This window comes from Chanos chanos, chromosome 6 (genome assembly GCF_902362185.1).
Source record: "Chanos chanos chromosome 6, fChaCha1.1, whole genome shotgun sequence".
NCBI lineage: Eukaryota > Metazoa > Chordata > Actinopteri > Gonorynchiformes > Chanidae > Chanos > Chanos chanos.
In genome coordinates this window covers 12082377-12097480 of record NC_044500.1, presented here as the reverse complement: position 1 = coordinate 12097480, position 15104 = coordinate 12082377, and the positions used below count along the sequence as shown (strand labels likewise).

The 15104-nt window shown below is 40.9% G+C and overlaps 4 protein-coding genes across 4 annotated transcripts; 1 reads left to right on the top strand and 3 right to left on the bottom strand.

Annotated features, from left to right (window-relative positions):
* Positions 1-1307: 1307 nt before the first annotated feature.
* Positions 1308-3927, top strand: sbds (SBDS ribosome maturation factor). Its single transcript, XM_030777191.1, has 5 exons — positions 1308-1486; positions 1846-1975; positions 2200-2400; positions 2712-2876; positions 3264-3927. The coding sequence occupies exons 1-5, from the start codon at positions 1359-1361 to the stop codon at positions 3390-3392; spliced, it is 753 nt and encodes a 250-aa protein (XP_030633051.1). The 5' UTR covers positions 1308-1358; the 3' UTR covers positions 3393-3927.
* An 819-nt stretch (positions 3928-4746) lies between these two features.
* On the bottom strand, positions 4747-5403 carry LOC115815048 (claudin-4-like). The gene has a single exon (XM_030778017.1). It carries the CDS (start codon positions 5401-5403, stop codon positions 4747-4749), a length of 657 nt encoding a protein of 218 aa, XP_030633877.1.
* A 941-nt stretch (positions 5404-6344) lies between these two features.
* On the bottom strand, positions 6345-6977 carry cldnj (claudin j). The gene has a single exon (XM_030776637.1). The coding sequence runs from the start codon at positions 6975-6977 to the stop codon at positions 6345-6347; it is 633 nt and encodes a 210-aa protein (XP_030632497.1).
* A 2389-nt stretch (positions 6978-9366) lies between these two features.
* On the bottom strand, positions 9367-10038 carry LOC115813661 (claudin-4-like). Its single transcript, XM_030776189.1, has one exon. It carries the CDS (start codon positions 10027-10029, stop codon positions 9367-9369), a length of 663 nt encoding a protein of 220 aa, XP_030632049.1. The 5' UTR covers positions 10030-10038.
* Between the last annotated feature and the right edge of the window lie 5066 nt (positions 10039-15104).

Here is a 15104-nt window from a genome sequence, read left to right as displayed (position 1 = left end):
TTTCACAATGCATGGTGTCATGTGAGCAACTCTGACACAAGTTTAAACTAAATGCATTAAAATATAATTAAATAAGCTACATTTAAAATTGTTAATTATTAAAGCCAGAGAGAGGCTGATATTGCGCTTTATTATATTTATTTATTTATTTTTCTCTCAGAGTGCCACGCTCTGAGGAACTGAATAGGTCCTATGGATAAGATAAGATAAGTTACGATGAGATAAGATGAGATAGCACTTGATTAATCCCCAGGCGGGGAAATTTGGGTGTTCACAGCAGCAGGAAAAAAGGAAAGACAGGCGAAAACGTATAGATAAAAATACGAGGGAAAAAGGCATTGGCTAGGGGGTCTCAGGCGCTGCTGAACAGCCTGATGGCTGTCGGTGCAAAGGAGCACCTATTGTATCCCTCATCCTCCTCTCCACCACTGCCTCCACTTTTTGACCAACAACAGAGCTGGCCTTCCTCACCAGCTTGTTAAGTCTGTTGGTCTCCCCAGCACACCACAGAAAAGAATAGTGTGCTGGCTAGCACAGACTGGCACAGCATCTGCAGCAGTCTGCTGCACACATCGAAGGAACTGAGCCTCCTAAGAAAGAGCAGTCTGTTCTGTCCTTCCCCTATGAGGGAAAGAGGGCCTCGGTGTTGTCCGTCCAGTCCAGTTTATTGGTTCTGTGCACTCCCAGGAACCTGTCCGAGACTCGGACTCGGACCATGTATTAGCGGATGCATCATGGCGTACCGTGTACGGAAAGAGGACCTGTGTTTTCCCTCTATTTCTGGCATGAAGTTAAACTGACACAACTCTTAAGCTAAAACCAACCAACCAACTAACCAACAAACAAACAGAAATCTTTGTTCCCCAACAGAACATATGCATAAAATTAGTATGTATTGATAATTTATGTGTGAGAAATGAAAGGGCTATGAAGTAGCGTGTAGTAGAGACAAAATGTGTCGTTATTATGCGATTTTGCTGTGTTTTGGACAGTTCTGATGTAAACTGATCTTTTTGACCGGTTTAGCTGCAGTATAGCGTGATTGTTTTGATAGGGCAAACACGTTTATTTTGACTTGCAGCTGCATGTTAAACCCATGAAATAATCAGTATACCTACCACCGTCTGAACATGTGGTTAAACAGCGGTTAAACTGCACTGCACCCTAACCCTGTGAAGATTTGTTGTCAAGACATTTCATCAGCCCGTCCTTTAGCCCTCCCTTCCACCAGGCAGCAGTGTTGCTTTTTTAGTTGCCACGGCAACAGTTGACAACGTTATACGAAGAAGTTGCAGGCACGTTTGGGACCTACCTTGACAGTCAACTAGGTAGTTAGGTAGCTAGATAAAACGTTAAAAATGTCTATATTTACTCCAACGAACCAAATTCGATTAACTAATGTAGCGGTGGTGAGGATGAAGAAAGGAGGGAAAAGATTTGAAATTGCCTGTTACAAAAATAAAGTAATGAGTTGGCGATCCGGGGCGTAAGTATGCAATCGGCTAGCACTGTTTGCTATAACTGCTTCGTACTGTTTTTGCGAACTTATTAACTTGTCATAGCTTGACAGACACTATCTTGTTAACAACTTAAGTAATATCCTTATTTAGTCAGGCAGTCAGCGTGAGTATCCAGACCTTCCATCGAACGGAAAATATTGTATTATGTGTCAGAATAAAGCACACCTGCGTTAGTTGAGATGGCTTAGGAATTTGCCATAATACCAGTAGAGTTACCACACAAGTAATCACATCGGTTACTACTGAATTATACAACGATGACGTTTAACGATGTTAAATATGTAAATAATGTTGCTATGCTCTTTTCCCTGTTCGTTCGTGTCAGAGAGAAGGATCTTGATGAGGTCTTACAGACAAGTACGGTGTTTGTAAATGTCTCTAAGGGTCAAGTGGCGAAAAAAGATGACCTGTCAAAAGCTTTTGGAACAGATGATTTGACGGAAATATGCAAACAGGTTTGTGAGCATTTTAGTGTACAAGAAATGTTTTTCTACGACGTGTACAATATTAGTTCAATGCATTTTTAATTGTTGTAGGCTAATAAGCGTCAGGCAAACATTAATGGATATTAGAAATCTTGTCATAAATAAATCTTGGCATAAATGTTCTCACGTAGAGTCATTTAGTAAAAGTTTTAAGACCTTGTTGTTACTGTCATTGTTGGTGTTGTTGTTTTTAGATTTTGGCCAAGGGAGAACTTCAGGTGTCTGATAAGGAACGGCAGAGTCAGCTGGAGCAAATGTTCAGGGACATTGCTACCATTGTGGCAGAGAAGTGTGTGAATCCAGAGACCAAGCGACCCTACACCGTCAGCCTTATAGAAAAAGCCATGAAAGACATTCACTACTCTGTCAAAGCCAACAAGAGTACAAAACAGCAGGTCAGTATCACAGCAATGTGTTGTACGTGGGAGTATCATCTGTCTCATTTGCCACAGAGGGATTAAAATCAGTTTAATGTTTGTGAGGATTTAGGAGTGTCATTGATAATCACTGACATCATCCAGTCAGACATGTTGTACTTTTGCACTCAGGTGTTATGAGATAATCTTGTGGCATAACGCCTCACACGCTCGCCAAGAATGAGTCAATAAATGGGTTCGGTCATCTAAAGTGAGATCAAGGTAATAAGTCATGATGAATGGGGTGGGGGCGGGGGGGGGGGGATTTTTGAACGGTATCGTGTTGCCAGGCCCTGGAGGTGATCCGACAGCTGAAGGAGTCCATCCAGATCCAGAGGGCACACATGCGGCTGCGCTTCGTCCTCCCAGCCAAAGAGGGAAAGAGGCTGAAGGAGAAACTCAAGCCCCTGCTAAAGGTGGTGGAAAGTGAAGACTTTGATGATCAGCTGGAAATGGTGAGAAACTGGCAACGTAAATATCTCAATTTAGTCATAACAGGTCATGTTTTTTTTTTTTTTTTTTTTAATAATAGACAGACAAGAAACGTGTTAGCACTGCACTGCGCTGACATTAACGATGTGTTTTCAAAGACATGATTGGCCAGTAATGTAGATATTTGTTTGACGAAAATATCAGTGCACATCACAGTGACTGGAGTGACTTATTGCAAGTCCAAACGATTGAACAAGAGTTTGAAATAAATGTTTTTTTTTCATCGGTTTGAAGCGCTTTGGACTGCTCAAAACGACAGTTCTACGCAGTCTTGGCCAACATGTCTTTTTTTTTTTTTCCTTAGTTCTCTTTGAGTGCAAAGCCATTACATGTTTCCCTCTCTTGCGCAGGTGTGTTTGATCGATCCTGGCTGTTATCGAGAGATTGACGAGTTGATCCGGTGTGAGACAAAAGGGAAGGGCGCTATCGAGGTGCTCAGTCTGAAAGATGTGGAGGAGGGAGATGAGAAGCTGGAGTAAAGTCTTCGCTGCTTGTGGTTTACACACAGCTCACCAGCCACACTAACCTGAATATGGATTAAAACCACCTGCAATTTATTTTATATGGACAGCATTTTACTTTTAGCCGATTTAAGAGACCAATAGACAGAAATGAATAATAACACAATACTGTTATCTCAAAGATCAACTCAAATTCAGTGAGTGGACTTTATTTTCTGTGAAAATTTCGGTGAATTGAACGCTTTGAGGTAAGCTAAGGGAAAGCTAATGTATGAACATTGTTATGCTTTTTTGTTCAATAAGCATACTGATGTTAGATGTCAACTACATGTAATGATTGATATAGTATTGGATTTTCATTAAATATCAATGTAAGTAAGAACTAAAACAGAATTAACTTATCCCCTATCTTTAATGGGTGCCACACAACTTTTCTGTTGAATGCAAACACGCATATTAAGGCTTGTTTTTATGTATAACTCCCCAAAATGTAAAATGTAACTCATCAGTTTATGTTACAGGATTTGCTTTGAAGATATTAATAAATTATTATGTTTTATGGTGATTCCGAATACTATGCACAGTGAAGAGTAATTTTTTTATGGGCACATAAAAACTATCACAGGCAAGAGTATCTCATTCATCGAGGTAATGTCAGCATCACACAAATAGTATGTTGCATTAATAGTTCTGGAAATATGACCATTGTTAAACTGGTTGTAAATGGAAATGGTGATGATGGGCAAGAGTTCTGTATGTTGCGGTGGTAAAAACAAAAAGTTGGAATTAAATGGCATAGGTGAGGCTGAAATCCAAAAACAGGCACACTGCCAAACTGTCGAAGAATTTGCAAGACAAAATACACAGCACTACATGCTGCTTCAGTTTTGTATATATGTCAAGTCTCTGAAGAGAACTGTGGGTTGATTTTCAAAATGGGGTTTGATCATTATCCAGCACCACATTAAATTCAAGTTTAAGATTCTCCCGTCAAAATGATTTTAACTGACGTTTGGTTAGTTGTAGTTATAGTGTGAGTTTGTGATCTGAGAGAGGTTAAAAAAAGAGGAATCGTAAATAAACTACATAAATAAGATGTAGGTTTTTGTTTTTGTTTTTTTAAAGCTGTGTCTCATTCATTTCTCGTTGTTTCGGGTCTCAGAAGGACTACTTTGGTTGCCATATCTATTACCTCCAAACAGATCGTGACAGAAAAGAAGTGATTATTTTTCGATATATACCGCATTGTCCTAAAAGAGTCTTGATTGTATTGAATTGTTCTTGATGAGATTATGTTGATCAGTACATTTATACACACACATCTGATAACACTGGTGTTCTTTGATTCAACTGAACTGGTGAACACCTGTTTTCAGAACACGGTGGGTATTTCAGGATAAGGGAGACGTCGATCTTGGGTGGCGTAATTCTGGAGAGGATAACTGGCTCCGTCATCGTATCTTTGACCTTCTTGCCTTTGTTCATTGTCCTGCTGTTCTGCTTTACAGCAGTTGATGCAAAGCACTCCTCCGCCCACCATAAGTAGAGCTGTACCTACCCATCCAAAATACAAAGCTATCCCCCACTCTCTCTTTAATGACAGAGCACTGTTAAGTGACTCGGCTGTGCTGTGTGTCGTCCAGGCGCTCACCACCAACAGCAGTAGCCCAGACACCAAAAACGCAGCTCCAGAGGCTGCTTTGACCTGTACACGTTGCGGAAACTTGACCAGTCCCACGACGTAGAGGACGACGGGGGAGAGTCCGACACAAATGGCCGCTGTCAGGAGCGCTTGCCACGAACGGAAGCTTCCAGACAAAGACATCATGGACTGATAGAAACTGCAGTGTAGATTGTTGTGCTCCTCCAGGCTCAACCAAATACCGCCCCAGTACATTGGAACAGAGACCGTGGTGACGTTGTCCGTAGGACCGGTAATGTTCCACATGGGTAAAAACCTGGTGAGGATGGAGCAAAGCCAACCCGTACAGCCGATACCAAAGCCGGCCAGCTCGATGTACCTCTTCATGGTGCTGTCTGACTGAAGTGACTGACGTGAATTGGCTTTTCACAACAGGGAACCTGCTTTTCTAGATTTCTGAGACTGGGTGTGGAGGTGGTGCAACGGCCGGGGAAGCCGGGAGATCCTGGTGAATTTCATGTCACAGTCGCAAAACAATCTCTTTTTCCATTTATTTTCTCTGACAGCAACAATGAGAGTACTGTTTATCCCTTGACTGCCCCCTCTTTGGTCTTCTGAAGCAATCTTTTGTACAAGCCTGTAGTTTTGATCTCTCTGTTTCATTTTTATTTATGATTCAGCTGGGTTAACAGATACGGCAAATCAACCAATTTTTATTGAAACCACTTCCAAATCAAAAGACGGGTAAAGCCTTGGATATTCAGATCATGAAAATGATGTTAAATTCAGACAACATAAAAACAACATATAGCTTTAATGATACGAGTTATTGAGAATGTTTAGAAAGAGATTTGAAAACTTATTTTGTTGAAAACCTTTCAAAGCAAGGAAGTCAAATTGATTTCTTTAATGGTTTATATAAAACAACATCTCTATATAAAACAATATCACCCTATGACCTCACACAGATGAATCATGACATTACTGAACAAAGTAGGTCGCAATCAAAAAAATGGCAGTTAAAAAAACAGAACCATGACACATCAGTCATAAAAAATGTATGAATCAGCCAGACAAATGCTTTCATCATAACTGTTTAGCATTTGAAGTTTTGTTGAAAAGAAAATCATAAACTGATCAACTGAACTAGCTTGCAATTCTTCAAAAGCTTATTAAAAGGAGAATATGACATGGAACAAACATGAAAAACACCATGCAGTGAACAGTCTGTGAAGAATCCTTTTTTAAATGTTTAACACAGATACTTGGTAGCGTCATGTGGTATTAAGAGTAGACGTCATCATTACTTTGGCAGAACGGCATCGATATCAGACATAGTTCTTAATGGCGTAACTATTTGGGGAGCCTGATTTGGCCAGGGTGTACCGTGAGGAGTAGCTCTCCTGTTCTGGTGGACAGTTGGTACAGAGAACTGCCCCTCCGAAAAAGAGAAAACCGGCAGTCACCCAGCCTACATACAGGGCGGCGCCCATCTCCCTTTTCAGGGCCTCATGCACTATGGGATTGTGGAAATCGCGGATGATAGAGTTGGCGGTCCAGGACACGGGAACCACAGTGGTCAGCCCGGAGAGCATGAAGGTGATCCCGGAAGCCACGACGATGCGCGCCTTCACCCGTGGATCACTCAGGCAGTTGGTGCATTCGGCTCCCACCAGGAAGATAAAAAAACCCAGGCAAGCCAGCACCATGGTGATCACCACTAACCCCCGGGCGGCCTGCAACGACGGATCCAGGTCCAGCAGGGCGTCGTAGATCTTACACTGCATCTGGCCCGTGCGCTCGTACACGCACGTCATCCACAGCCCCTCCCAGAAGACCTGCGCCACCACGATGTTCGTGCCAATGAAGGCGGAGACTTTCCACATGGGCAAGGCGCAGATGAGGATGGTGCCAGCCAGCCCGATCATAGACAGGGTGATGCCCAGAACCTGCAGAGCCATGGTTTGGGTCGAACCAGAGATGTACTGAAAGAAAAGAAAGACAAGAGAGAGACAGAGAGAGAGTGATGAGCAAGAGAGGACAAACAACGAATACGTCTGCTTATGGTAGTCAAGGCATGTATTTATGTTTTTTGCTCATTCTTTTAGACAAGGAAAACATTGTCAGATATGTGATGATGACTTTTCATTGAACTCTTTCTTACTGATTATATATTGAAGATTTTTTCACATGATGCCATACATAAAATCCCTGGCACATTGAATCAGACTCTGAAAGATGATACTTTGTCTGATAATAAACAAATAGAAATTTGCTAAGCTGCTGCAGTCTAGTGATTCACACCCTGGACTACCAAAGACTTTCACCAGAAGGGGGCAGGATAGCATCAACATCTCAATCAAGGATTTTTGTTGAACTAATGGAGATGTTGCAGACTTTTTTTCCCATGTGCTTACTGTAAGTCTTCAGACGAAACTGTCTTGGTTGCTGTTACTGCTGTTTTGTATTCTAAAGAAAATATTAAACCAATCTGGAATCAGATATAACAGACACCAGTTCGCTAAACGGTGGATTTCTCTTTGGATTTATCAAAATTTTGTCTTTAAGAGTTTGGGTCAACATGCAATTTTGTGTGAGGCATCACATGACCAAAAAAAAAAAAAAAAATCCTAATTTATCGTGGAATAACTCTCAAAGTCACCGGGATTCCCGGACAAAGCTTTGGTTTCTGTGGTTGCATATGTGGCATAGTTTCATTATCACATAACCTGATAAACAAGGTTTCTCAGAATGAGGTGCTGGCATTGTTTGAGTAGAGTGTTTCTACAACGTGATTATTTACATCATGAATATCCTTAGAAACCATGCCCTAGTGTTTCTACGTTTAGCAGAAGGACTCACAGCTAGATTTTTCCCTTTACAAGATGTAAACATAAACCCCTGAATAGTGAAACTTTAAAGATCAAAACGATACAGTTGTTTAGGGCTTTTTACTTTTTATGCGTGTGAACAATGTAATCTGAGCCATATAGCCAACAAACAAAGTATTAGAGCAAGACTCAGCACTCAGCTGTTCCACATGAAACTTGTCTTTTTTTTTCATAGACACCAGATTTATTGTTATTGTTCAACAAAAATAGTAAAAGTTTTGTGGTCCTCCCACCTCAATTTATTTCACCTCAAAAGTGGGTTATACTTATAAAGCATTGCATATTTGATGTAGCCTAATTGTATTTAGTGAAAGAAAGTTGGATTTGAATGTTGTTCTGACCACAGTCTCTGTCAGTAAACACTCTGTGGGGTATTAGGTAGCTATGTGTATAAAAATTCCTGGAAAACAGGTTTTCATTGTATTGCAAGTTTCCCATGAGGAGGGTAATTGTAAGGCACAAAGAAAGAAGACAGCTAAAGGAACTTAGCTGAGAGGTACACTAATACAGATAAACACAGTCTTAAAATGTGGCAGCATGATTTATTGTAATCAGAAATCAAAAACACAGAAATACATTTCACTTTTTGTACTAGACCATTCACAACAAAAAACATAATTTTTTCTATATTGAAACATAAGCAACAGGCTAACATTCGTCTGTTCTTAAAAACAGTGTTGCGAAGTACATTCATTACAGGAAATTTTACATGCAAATTACATTTTTGTCGTACCTTGGAGGCAACTCAAATCAAATCTGTCAAATGATTTCTGTAGTTATTTCATTTTTGTCATGTCATAGTGTCGCTAATAAGTGAATATCCACTCACAGACCTATTTGTTAATTTTTGTTATCTGTTTATCTACCCATAAAAATTTCTTCTGTCTAATCTTCCATAAATCTATATTAAGTGCATTTCTCAAAGACCTTGCCCACTGATTTTTGTCCCTGTGTGCCTCAGCGGTCCGTCCATCAGATGTCCATTAGTGGATGTATGCCCTCCAACCTTGACTGTTCAAAAGTGATCTCCAGGTGTCCCCCAATAGGAGGACCGTAACAGTGTTAATCATGATTTGTTCTTTACAGTTCTGATACACAAGAATGAAGTCCTAACAGATGTTTTGTTTCTTTGTTACACTTTCTTTATGTAATAGAGTACACATTATGTATCATTCTTTGTAGTGCGTCACTTTCTCAAAGCAGCTTTTGTTAAACAAAATGTATCATTCTTCAGAGCAACTTAAATGTAAGTTAATATCTTCCAGTGTGAAGCAATCAGCAGTCGGTTTCCTACGTTTTCAGAGCAGCGTTCCCAGTGAGAAGATGACAGTCACAGAGGAAAAAAGTAGTCACAACAAAGAATTTTGGCTGAGCGATCAAAGACCAACAAGTGGTTCAGCAATACAGCAATAATTTGTTTTTCAAATCAACTTTGCGAGAGCAACGTCCTCGTCATGTTTCATATATAAGTCTTGGACAGGGAGAGTGAACGACTCGCCACGGATTCTGCTTTGTTTGACCCCTTGGTGTAGTTATATCTGACAGAACTTCCATCCTCTTTTGGGGGACAGGAACTGCAGAGAATCCCCCCACCAAGAAGCAAAAGTGCGCCAGCTCCCCAACCAATATACAGGGAGGCCCCCAGCTCCCGACGTTGGGCGTCAGCGACGAGAGGATTGTAGAATTCGGATATGATGGCACTGGCGGTCCAGGACACAGGGATCAGGCATAGGAGGCCGGTGATGATGAGTAACACTCCGGCTGCAATGCAGACCTTTGCCTTGCTAGAATCCTCTCTGATGAAGTTGGTGCACTTGGCTGAGGCGACCGCCACGAGAAGCCCGAGAACGCCAACCACGATAGAGACCACCATGAGAGCGCGAGCAGCCTGCAGGTCAGGGCTCAGAGCCAACATGGAGTCGTACACTTTGCATTGCATCTGCCCAGTGCTTTCTACCACACAGCTCATCCAGATCCCCTCCCAGTAGATTTGAGCCGTCACGATGCTGCTGCCGATGAACGCCGAGACCCTCCACATTGGCAAAGCACAGACTATAATTGTTCCCACCCAACCCAGTACGGACAGGGTGTAGGCCAGAAGTTGCAATCCCACGGAAACCATTTTAACCCTCTTCGATGTTCTTCAACAGCAACTCTCTTCTTTCCAGCAACAACTCATCCGTGTGAAATGGTCAGGGATATATATGCATGGTACAGGGGAGGTGTTTGCTTTACCTGGAAAAAGTAGTCAGGCTTAGTCGGTGAAATACCAGCTGTACGAGATTCTTTGTGTCGAGGAACAATAAACTATGAGGTTTCGTTTGTTCCTCTTTGCGTGGATTAAGATTGGTTTACAGTGTTGCTGGTTAAATGGTTTGCATGGACACTGGACAGCACTGCTCCTCAAAACAACCACCCCCTTATTAGGTATCCAAGCAGCAAAGCTCCTTGAATCCTCTAGTTTTTGTTATTTGTTTTATATTTTTATTTATTATGATTTTCCTTTCCTAAGACTAACCAGGGAACAAAAACAGGTTATTGTGGAATGAAACTTGGCAAGCGTGTGCCTTGGATTCCCCTTCGTGATACTAATGTCAGCTGCCTGAAAACATCTGGTGGTGAAGCTATAAAACAATCGTTTATGGAGTCTTTTTTGGCCGTAACTAATGGATTGTGTTTTGTAGAGATACATATCGATCAGATTTCCCTGCCCATATTCATTTATGCGGTATTACATTTTTTGGACCATTTTGAGCTTTTCACAAACTTTATTTCTGCACGCAAGACCTAGTCATCGCCATTCGGGCATGAGACAATCTTGGGAGTTGATACACTTGGTTTATATACTAGGTCCTTCTGAATCCTGCCATCTGCAAATTTGGTGGACTCTTCCACTAGGTGGCACTATAACAGGCAAAAAAAAAACCCTCAACTGTTTTGAGCGATCAAGGTGAAACTCCATATTAGGCATTTGTTGAAGGTTCCGACAGTGCTTACAATAATTCATTCTTAATAGGTAATGATATATAGTTGTTTATTTCAAGAATGTGACAAACTTCACACACATCAATATAATTATATAGAAGCATGCATAATCTGATGTATCTTGGTCACTTTCTCTCTACACTTACCAATTACCGTCACAAATGTCTCGAGAGGCTGGATAACTGCGCTAAAAAAAAACCCCAGGTGCTTTCTTTAAGAAACATGAAGTCAGAGATACAAACAGGTAAACTACAACCTCCTAAACTAACAGCACTTAATCTTCACCAGTAACTTACAAGAGTGACAAGGTTCTATTCTAGTCAAAGACTTTGCAGTGAGGAAGTGAAAAGACAGAGGTATACGTGGACAAACTCAAACCAGACTTAATAAACAGAACACAGTTGAAACTAGGCTTAACTGAACAGATTCAGGCGCAACTAATGTTTTAATTATTAACTGATTTAACCAAAGGAAGTAAAGGACTGGCAGAAACAATGAAAACTGAACTCTAAATGGCCAGTAGAGGGCGTAGTGAGAACTAGGGGCCATACAGTAACATATGTTTGGATTTTAGTGCACTCCACCTGAATGAGAGATGCAAACTGAGCTTCTACAGATTCATTGTGCAAAGGTACAACAGAAAAATTTCAGCTTAGTGCATGGGGCCTGGATGCTTCTTATTGTCGCTGGTTGTTTTTAATTTCTGGATAACTGAAAGTCAGAGCAGAGCCCAGCAAATCTGTACAAAAACCTGAACAAACTTCTAATTTGACATATAGCTGGCTGACTTGTAGCTTGCCGCTTTGCACCTTACTCAAAATGTGTGCATAAAAGAGTGGTGCAGACATTTCACGACAAGTGGATTTGCCCAATTCTATTACTTTTCCATGCACTCTTACTTGTGACCTCGATGTATATGTTCTCCCTGGAGAGTGCAAGGGTTTGTGGTGTCCCTGGCCCACTCCTTGTTTTGCATGTTCCAGGGTCACTCAATCGCACTGCTGCTAAGCCATTGAAGTGCACCTTTTATGAGTCTACATCGAACCAGACTTTGCCAAAGCTATTATCTAAAAATCTGTGTGATGTGATGTTATGACTAATACAAATGAGTAGAGATTATTGAGAAAGAGAAAGATGTCGAATAATAAATGAAACAAACCATACCATGTTACAACACAACAGTTAAAATAATCCACATTGGGCCTCATTCACCAACCGTTCTTAAGAGGAAATTTGTTCTTAAAACCCGCTTACGTAGTTTTCACGAAGTTTCTGACACTCACCACTGTTTTCTTATTTGGGATTTGTTCTTGGTTAAGAACAGAATCTAAGCAATTATTTTCATTATTTTACAAAGCAATATGGTCTTTTTAAATAAATGAACACTATACTAACACTTCATGCAACACCCCAAAATGTAGTGCATATTTATTCATACTTTTGTACAATGAACAAAAAGTGCAATATGAGAATATAACAGTTGATAGAGACTGCGATAAGCGAGCAATAGTTTTACATACGCTACTTATGGGTTATCCCATCTGAAACCAGACAAGCTGTAAAGCAGGTGTGTGAGAATCTGTCAGTTTCACTTTTATACATAATTGATAAATATTAGAATACTTGGACAGAGCAGACACAGCCATTGAAGCCTTTGCTCCTGTCTGTGACTGTACGCGCATTAAACTGAATTTCTGAATTTCAGAAGTGATGGCTCAAGTTATTTGTTGGTTATTAGAAAAGAATCCAGAATTACGAGAAATAAAGTCAGAATTGCGAGGGGAAAAAAGCCGGAATTAAGCGTTTGCTTTTTTTCCAGTTTGGCGGAAACTGGATTCCATAGATTTCTGTGTATGCACACGGCCCTGCAGTCTCATGTCCTTTTATGGGGATTGGCAGGGTGTTTGCCTACTGGTACGCACTTTCAATTTAGGAGGACAATGGGTTTCATCATCGTTACAACAACAAAGGCGCGAACGATTCTGCAGTTTAAGAACACGTCCTGAATCTGATGTAGACTTTTCTTAGGACCTTTCTCAAGAACAAATTTAATAAGAAAAAACGTAGGAAGATATTGGTGAATGAGGCCCATTGTTTCTTTACAGAACAAGAAATTCCATTCCAAATGTAATCACAAAACAGCCGGACCCAAGGTCTTTTGTCTGTTTTTTCTTTAAAAAGATCTCTTTCTCTTTTGAAAAAATACAGACATAGATAGCGGACGTATCTCAGAAGCCGTCTGTAGCCCACTAGAGATTCTTAGTTTTGTAAATTACCAGTATTAATACACTGCCAGCTTCCTTCCTACCAAATCACCATGGCAGAGTGAAACAGTCATCAACTCCACAGTAAGAGACGCCTCATATTCTTTGGAAGCAGACATTTTTTATCAACGATCATGCAGTGATTAACTGTAGAGATAGTTTGTGTGTAGTAGAGGGATAAGGGTCACAGTCAGGCGTGACGGAGGTAAAACATCTCCCTCAGCCTGTGTTTCATTCTTTGCTCCACTTTCCTGTAGAGTGTCATCTGACAAAAATGCTGTGGAGCCTGTTACACATGTTAACCCAACCCGCCAAAATAAAGATTCTTAACATGTCAGAAGGCTCCTGTAATCTGTTCATCCCAAAATAGCAAATTCAAATGTCTTCCAGAAAAGAGTGAACAGAATCTTAAATATATATTCAGTTAAACTGAAAGTGGATCTGTAAACCACTGAGTGCTTGTTTGGCACATGGATTTATGGAAGGATTCACATGCTGTGAACTGCCGTACGAGGTCCCCGTTCATCAAGAAGCGGCTTGTGAGGACAACTATTAATTGTCTGATGTTAAATATTACATCTGAATGCACACAGTGAAGGATTTCACAGCTAGACTCCATGTCTAACTTTTCAGAAAGCGTTCACTCCTCTGCACAAGGAAAATAATCCATTGGAATTCATCAGGAAGAGACTGAGTCTAGTCTCTTCCTGCTAGTAACAGGTAGAGGTAGTAACAGGTTTCAAATACCATACCTGAGTCTGAGAAAAGACACGAACACAAACTATAGCTCCACCAAAAGTGCTATCCACCCATTTCACAAGAAAAATCATTCAGAAATTCAAAGTACATAAACATATTGAAATTAAAAACGAATTAAACAAACAAACAAACAGCAACAGTCATCATCACAAAAACACTAAAAGTGCCACTGAGAAATGTGAGTGATACAGAGCATTAGCATAACACACTTTTAGCAAGTTTAGCCAATGGTTTGATATCTGAGCTAGCCTTCCAGCTGCTAAGCTCCTGCAACACTTCAAATAGAATCAGATTTTATAGTAAAGCTGGTACCAGGGAAATTGTTAACATATACGCAGACAGAAAATAAAGATACCCAGTTCTACATTGAAAGGGTAAGTGCAGTCTGTTGTTGGATCTAGACTATGCTGTAAACAGGTTAATAGAGATTAGGCCACTGGTGTGACCCAGTTGTACCAACCTGATTTGCTGAAACACTTGTCAGGTTTCAGATCTCGAGCAAAATTACTAGAAAATAGTTCAATAGTGGGTGGCGCAGTGGGTAGCACTGTCGCCTCACAGCAAGAAGGTCTTGGGTTTGATTCCCGGGCAAGTGGCCAGGGTCCTTTCTGTGTGGAGTCTGCGTGGGTTTCCTCCCACAGTCCAAAGACATGCAGGTGTGGTGAATTGGAGACACTAAATTGCCCCTAGGTATGAATGTGTGTTTGTCTGTGTGTCTGCCCTGCGATGGACTGGTGACCTGTCCAGGGTGTTTCCCTGCCTTTCGCCCTATGAGCGCTGGGATAGGCTCCAGCACCCCCTGTGACCCAAGTCAGGATAAGTGGCTTAGATAATGAGTGAGTGATGAGTAGGTCAATAGTTTGTAGCATGATTTGGGACCAATTCCAACTCTTTTACGCATGGGGTATGAAAAACACTTGCTAATATGATTTGCAAGTGCTTCTTAAATGACGACGCTTCTGAGATACACTTTGCAGATGCTGTCTAAGGTGAATTCCACTTTCATTTTAGGTTTAAGATGCGTTTGGGAGGTGAGGCTCTCTCTGTAAAATAAAAGGGAATAGAACAGCTGCAGGCCATTGGGAAGCTCGGGTATTTCCCCGGTTGACCAGTCCTCTGAGGGCTGATCTCCCCCCAACCCCAGCATTATATAGCCTATATACAGATATTTTATAGGTCATTTTCGCTG